The 7,367-nt window shown below is 46.9% G+C and overlaps 1 protein-coding gene across 2 annotated transcripts in view; it reads right to left on the bottom strand.

Moving 5' to 3' along the window:
• Positions 1-364: 364 nt before the first annotated feature.
• LOC129713297 (netrin receptor UNC5D-like) overlaps positions 365-7,367 on the bottom strand; it is a 346,405-nt gene continuing 339,402 nt past the window's right edge. For both annotated transcript variants that reach the window (XM_055662249.1, XM_055662250.1), the window contains exons 16-17: positions 4,059-4,237; positions 365-2,611 (exon numbers count right to left, since the gene is read on the bottom strand). In XM_055662249.1, coding sequence (XP_055518224.1) covers positions 2,419-2,611; positions 4,059-4,237 — 372 coding nt within the window. In that variant the 3' untranslated portion in view covers positions 365-2,418. The remainder of the gene's footprint in view (positions 2,612-4,058; positions 4,238-7,367) is intronic.

Genomic DNA, 7,367 nt, shown 5'->3' with positions numbered 1-7,367 from the left:
TTGAGGCCAGTTCATTGGCTATATTTAAGAGGGAGTTAGATGTGGCCCTTGTGGCTAAAGGGATCAGGGGGTATGGAGAGGCAGGTACGGGATACTGAGTTGGATGATCAGCCATGATCATATTGAATGGCGGTGCAGGCTCGAAGGGCCGAATACCCTACTCCTGCACCTATTTTCCATGTTTCTATGTTTCTATGTACCTCAGTAGGTGTGCCAATAATCTAATCTAAAACTAAGGACTATGTTCTAACTGAAGTCACCGTGCCGCGAGTGTTTTCTGATGGTGTCCGTGATCTCAAGTGGTTCCGGAGATGTTTCGGTCAAGGAAAGAAAAATCAAGGAGAGAAAAACCAAGGAGAGAAAATCAAGAACCACAGGAATTTAATGATTTGTACGCAAAAATAAACACACAGGGATCCAACAATCTGTGAAAATGTTGCTTCTGGGAGGAGTCGGTCTTTGCTGGTTGCTGGCAGAATGGCGGCGTTTAGTAAATAGCGTACAAAAACCCATCAAGAATTGCAGCAGGAACATTCGCACCAGAAGTATGGGAACAAGACACTATCGAGGAGCGAGAGGAAGATGGAACACTGACTTCATTGTAAAGGTGCAACAATTATCTCCACACGTTCCTAACTTCATAAGTGAGAGGAGTAGAATGAGGCCACTCGGCCCAACTCCGCCATTCAATCGTGGCTGACAGGCTCACAGGGAGAGGACGTACAAAGTCTGTACTGACAAGTACCCAAAGTGCTGGAGGAACTCATCGGGTCAGAGAGAGCCTCTGGAGGGAATGGACAGGAGGCCTTTTGGGTCTGAAGAAGGGTCTCAACCTGAAACATCACCCATTCCTTCTGGACCGCGGGAGGAGAACAAAGGGAAGAGATAAGACTTTGCCTTCCATCACAGTGAGGTGGTGTTGGGAGATTCACTGTGATGGATGTTTGTGTAAATTGTGTTAAGTGTGTGTTTTTTTTTTTTTGTGTAATATCATGACTGTAGGGATGAAATTTCGTTCAAACCTTGTCTGTTTGAATGACAATAAAAAGGCATTCTATTCATTCTATTCTATGCTATTCTCTCCAGGGATGCTACCTGTCCCGCTGAGTTACTCCAGCATTTTGTGTCTGTCTATGGCTGACCCAACTCTCTGTTCTCTCCCCATTCTCCTGCCGTCTCCCCTTAACCCCTGACACCCGCGCTAACCACCAGGCGACTGCCCACTAAACAGAGCCTTTGCAACGGAGCCTTTGCAAGCAAAACAGCACGAATAGAAGGGGCTTTGCAATATTTGTAGTTCAGGACCTTGTGGGCAAACATGTGTTGTCTGTGTCCAAGTATTGTAAAATGAAGGGGGACCGGTTTAGAAATGTCCCCTTGGTCGGGTGGTCATTGGGGTCTGAGAAAACTCTGAGCAGCAAGGTGGCGCAACAGTGGACAATAGGTGCAGGAGTAGGCCATTCGGCCCTTCGAGCCAGCACCGCCATTCAATGTGATCATGGCTGATCATCCCCAATCAGTACCCCGTTCCTGCCTTCTCCCCATATCCACTATCTTTACGAGCCTTATCTAGCTCTCTCTTGAAAGCATCCAGAGAACCGGCCTCCACCACCCTCCGAGGCAGAGAATTCCACAGGCTCACAACTTTTTGTGAGAAAAAGCGTTTCCTCATCTCCGTTCTAAATGGCTTATATTCTTAAACTGTGTGGCCCCTGGTTCTGGACTCTGTGTGTCTACCCGATCTATTCCTTGTGAATCTTTTCTGCACCTTCTCCAGCTGAATGGCATCCTTCCCACGGAGTGACCACAACTGCGCACAATACTCTGTTGCCGTGAGTTGCAACCCCTCTTTGAATAGTTCAAGTCCTGAATATCTGAAATTCTGCTGAAACACTTCAGTCCCACTCTTCTGGTCCTTGGGCACCCGGTGTGTAGGTGGGGTTAGGGATCGGTCGGGGGGCGGGGGGATGAAATTTGGCCAAATTGGAGGGTAACCGGAGAAAACCCACGCGGGTCACGGGGAGAACGTACAAACTCCGTACAGACAAGCACCCGTAGTCAGGATCGAACCCGGGTCTCTGGCGCTGCGGGGCAGTAACTCCACCGCTACCACCACTGTGCCGCCTGCAGTTGGGAGACATCGACTGGAGTAACACTGGGCTTGGAAACGCACCAAGGAATTCACCAGCTGAGACACAGTCTGTGTTTTTTGCAGCAGGCCAACTCACTGAGGGTTGGCTCAACCTGACCATTCATAATTGGTGCACCCCTACCTTGAATATTTACAAATAAATTCTATTTACATACACATCCAAAGATTTGGATAGTAAACCTTTAGCATTTCCTGAGAAATCTTTCCTATATTGTGACTGAGCAGAGGGTTGCTCAGGATAGGTCGGGCCGAATGGCCTCTGGGGTTCATCCACCATAGTTGTAATCGGCCTCGTCACCGTCGCCTTCCAGTGTCATTGAGTTGGGACCCTGGATCCTACCGATCTCCTCCAGAGCGCTAGCTAAGGAGTCAAGGTCTCTGTCATGTTGATGTTGTGCCTCCCATATATCCAAGATAGTGCTCGCTGGGCTGCTCTTTATTGCAAAGTAGCTCAGGTTCCTGGAGGGGAAGGAAGGGAGACGAGGGGTTACGTGGTAGCTTGGTTCGGTTTAGTTTAGAGATACAGCGCGCGCACTGAGAAACAGGCCCTCCATTCCCCTCCGAGTCCACATCGACCAGCGATCCCCGCACATTAACACTATCCTATTATTTAACACACGAGCCATTACGTTTCTTACATTTATACCAATTGAGCCAATTGACCGAAGATCTCGGAGAAAACCCACGCAGGTCACGGGGAGAACGTACAGTACAAACTCCGCACAGACAAGCACTCATAGTCGGGAGCAAACCCGGGTCTCTGGCGCTGTAAGGCTGTATCTCTACCGTGCCAACTTAGTTTTGGTTTATTGTTCATTGTAACATATAACCGAAGTATAGTGAAAAGCTTTTGATGCATGCCCCAACCAGTCAGCGGAAAGACAATACTTGATTACACCAAACCATTCGCAATAAAGGGAATAACATGAATAGCGTTCAGTGCAAGGTAAAGCCAGTAAAGTCCGATCAACGATAGTCCGAGGGTCTCTAATGAGGTAGATAGTGGCTCACGTCTGCTCTCTGGTTGTTGGTCGGATGGTTCAGTTGCCTGATAACAGCTGGGAAGAAACTGTCCCTGAATCTGGAGGTGTGTGCATTTCCACACTTCTGTACTTCTTGCCTGATGGGAGAGGGGAGAAGAGGGAGTGGCCGGAGTGCGAGTGGTTCGTGATGATGCTGCTGGCCTTGCCGAGGCAGCGTGAAGTGTAGATGGAGTCAGTGGAAGGGAGGTTGGTTTGTGTGATGGTATTGGCTGCGTCCACAATTCTCTGCAATTTCTTACCGTCTCAGCGAGAGCTGTTCCCGAACCACTAACGCATTCCCAGGGACCCTGTGTATATACTGACACATCACCTGGAGACCCACTGTACACACTAACACATTCCTAACACACTTGTGCACACACTAACACATTCTCCAGGAGCTGGTGTACACACTAAACATTCTCAGGGCATCCTGAAAATACTGAACACTCTCTAAAGGCCCTGTCCCACTTTCACGACCTAATTCACGACCTCTGCCGAGTTGACTCGTAATCGCTGCATGGCCGTCACGAGGTCGTAGGTAGGGCGTGATGCTAGTCGTAGGTACTTGTGGCATCAAGTAGGTCAGGGCGTTTTTCGAGCCTGATTAAAAATGTCCACGAGTAAAAAAGGTTGTGAATTAGGTTGTGAAAGTGGGACAGGCCCTTTAGACATATCTTGCTAAAACTAGAACCATTGTGAGCACTGACATACTCCTAGAAACCAACTGTAAACATTAACGCACTTCCAGAGACTCCCCCCCCGATGGGTTTTTCCAATTTTACGCTAAAATGGCTGAGAAAATGAAAGGCAAATTAATATAAAAGTTGGCATTTTTCGACATTTCGACATTTCTCCTGGCTGTTTGCCTGTACTCCACCCACCTGTCAATGTGGAGCTTCTGTGCTAACAGCCGCCAGTCTTTGCCTGTTGCGCTTGGAATGTCGAAGGTGGAACAGATTTTCTGGCGGATGGAATAGGGAATCTTAAAGGGCTTGGGGCCCGTGAGACCGGCCACGCCACCAGCAACCTGTGCACAGAGGAGAACAGCTTCTCTCTCACCCTGGAGGAACAGACAAGCATCTTCTATCAGTGGCGACAAGGAACTGAAGACGCTGGTTCACCAAGGAAAGGCACAAAGTGTAGGAACGGACTGCAGATGTTGGTTGAAACCAGAGATGGACACAAACAGCTGGAGTAACTCAGCGGGACAGGCAGCATCTCTGGAGAGAAGGAGTAGGTGATGTTTCGGATCGAGACTCTTCTTCAGCCCACCGAGTCCGCGCCGACCAGCGATCCCCATGCACCAACACTATCACACAATTGTTACCGGAGCCAATTAACCTACACATCTGGATGTCTCTGGAGTGTGGGAGGAAACCAGAGCACCCAGAGAAAACCCACACAGTCAAAGGTAGAATGTACAAACTCCGTACAGACAGCACCTGTAGTCAGGATCGAACCTGGGTCTCTGGCGCTGTGAGGCAGCAACTCTACCGCTGCGCCACTTTGCCACCCCAAATTGGGTTAATTTTGTGAATATTTGCTGCTATTCGCTCATCCGTCGTCTAATTCATAAATTAAAAATTAATAAGAATATTTGTCAGTGGGAATCCAAAAGAAAATGCAGTGCCTGGACATCATACACAAAATCAAAAAGTATTAGAAACTTTCAGCAGATGTTTGTTAAATCACAACCTCCCAGTACGATCAAGAGTCAAGAGTGTTTTATTGTTATATGTCCCAAATAGAACAATGAAATTCTTACTTGCTGCAGCACAACAGAATATGCAATCATCAAAAATAATATAACAAAAACTCGGAGAAAAAAGATCAAACAATAAGAGTGCAATAATAATAATAATAATAATAATAGACTATAGTAGTTCATAGCTAATGAGGTTGTATTGTTTAATAGCCATCAGGCTGTAGGGAAGAAGCTGTTCCTGAACCTGGACGTTACAGTTCTCAGGCTCCTGTACCTTCTTCCCGATGTCAGGGGTGATGAGATCAGTTATCAGTGATCAGTTATCCCACAGCAAGACCATCAGCAAGGCCAACATCTATTGCCGTCCCATCATCTATTGTCACCTTGAAAAGGTGGAGTGTCATCTTGCTGAACCATTGCTGTCCTTCTAGTGACAGTGGGTTGGGAAAGGTTCACACAGGTATAGGTCAAACATGGGTTTTATTTGAAGTATACAGCATGGAAAGGGCCCAGCGAAGCGAAGCCAAGCCAAGCCAACCATTGACCACCCGTTCACACTAGTTCTATGTTATCCCTCTTATGCACACCGACACACCAGGGGCAATCGCCCTGCACGTCTTTGGGATGAGGGAGGAAACCGGATCACCCGGAGGAAACTCACGCTGTCACAAGGAGAACGTGCAAACTTCACATGGACAGGGCCGGAGTTTACATCAATACCAACGCTTAAAATGTGGATTGCAAGTATGTTGGACACCGCTCATCTTGAGGAAATGCGATTCCTTCTAATGGATAAATCAGACCAATTCATAACGAGTTGGTCTCCATTCGTCGTTTTTTTGGAATCATATGGTGCAACACAATTGTAAAAAATAACTGTTTCAGGACTGGACGAGGGTTGGTCAAGACTATAAATAATGATCTCCTTTTCTTTTCACTATTTTCTCTCTCAACTTTCTTCATTTACTCGTTTTCTTTCTTCACACACTATATATTTCACATCTTTCTATCCTTTACTATCTAACTTCTTTTTCTTATTCTCATCTTTTTTCAATGTAACAAAAAAAAAAAAAGAAGTTGTACATAAAATGTATTATGAAAATATATATTAGGCACTTTGGTGCCATATGACTGTGCTTACTTCTAATAAAATAAAATATTAAAAAAAAAAAAAAAAAAAAGACAGGGCCGGAGTTCAGTATCGAGCCAGGGTCTCTGGTGCTGTGAGGCAGTAGCTGTACCAGCTGTGCCACTGTGCCGCCCCTAAGTTGGACCATCTCACATGGGGCATCATTGCCGGCATGGATGAGTTGGGATGAAGGAACTGTTTTCATCGTCTCTGACTCAATGATCGTAAAACCATCAGCGGTTCTTTCAGTAGGGAGAGGAAAATAACTTCCTTACACAAATCATTCCCTTCAAATGTCTTCTTCACAACCACTATCAAATAGCTCGCTTGCTGTTGCATTATCCATGAATCAGCTATAAGCATGAATTGCTCATCAATTATGAATGCTTTGTAGCGAGTGTTCAACGGTAAGTTATTGCTGGCATGGTAGTGTGACTCTGTGCATGAATTGCCGTATCATAGTGAGTGACACAGTGTGGAAACAGGCCCTTTGGCTCAACTTATCCACACCGGCCAACATGCCCAGCTACACTAGTCCCACCTGCCTGCATTGGTCCCCTAATTTGAGGAAGGACATTCTTGCTATTGAGGGAGTGCAGCGTCGGTTTACAAGGTTAATTCCTGGGATGGCGGGACTGTCATATGCTGAGAGAATGGAGCAGCTGGGCTTGTACACTCTGTGGAGTTTAGATGGATGAGAGGGGATCTCATTGAAACATATAAGGTTGTTAAGGGTTTGGACACGCTAGAGGCAGGAAACATGTTCCCGATGTTGGGGGAGTCCAGAACCAGGGGCCACACAGTTTAAGAATAAGGAGTAAGCCATTTAGAACGGAGACGAGGGAACACTTTTTCTCACAGAGTGATGAGGCTGTGGAATTCTCTGCCTCAGAGGGCGGTGGAGGAGGGTACTCTGGATGCTTTCAAGAGAGAGCTAGATAGGGCTCTTAAAAATAGTGGCGTCTGGGGATATGGGGAGAAGGCAGGAACGGGGTACTGATTGGGGATGATCAGCCATGATCACATTGAATGGCGGTGCTGGCTCGAAGGGCCAAATGGCCTACTCCTGCACCTATTGTCTATTGTCTATTGCATTTGGTCCATATGCCTCCAACCTGTCCTATCCTTCTTTAACGTTGCGGTAGTCCCTGCCTCAACTACCTCCTGAGGTTGCTCACCCCTTCCACCCACCACCCTTTGTGTGAAAGAGTTACCACCCAGGATTCCTATCAAATCTTTTTGCCTTCATCTACTGCATGCCCTCTGGTCCTCGATTCCCCTACTCTGGGCAGGAGACTCTGTGCGTCTATCCGATCATATTTCCCTCATGCTTTTATACACCTCTACAAGATCACC

Source organism: Leucoraja erinacea, chromosome 35 (genome assembly GCF_028641065.1).
Source record: "Leucoraja erinacea ecotype New England chromosome 35, Leri_hhj_1, whole genome shotgun sequence".
NCBI lineage: Eukaryota > Metazoa > Chordata > Chondrichthyes > Rajiformes > Rajidae > Leucoraja > Leucoraja erinaceus.
The sequence above is the reverse complement of the archived record's forward strand: the minus strand, read 5'-3'. Positions and strand labels throughout refer to the sequence as shown.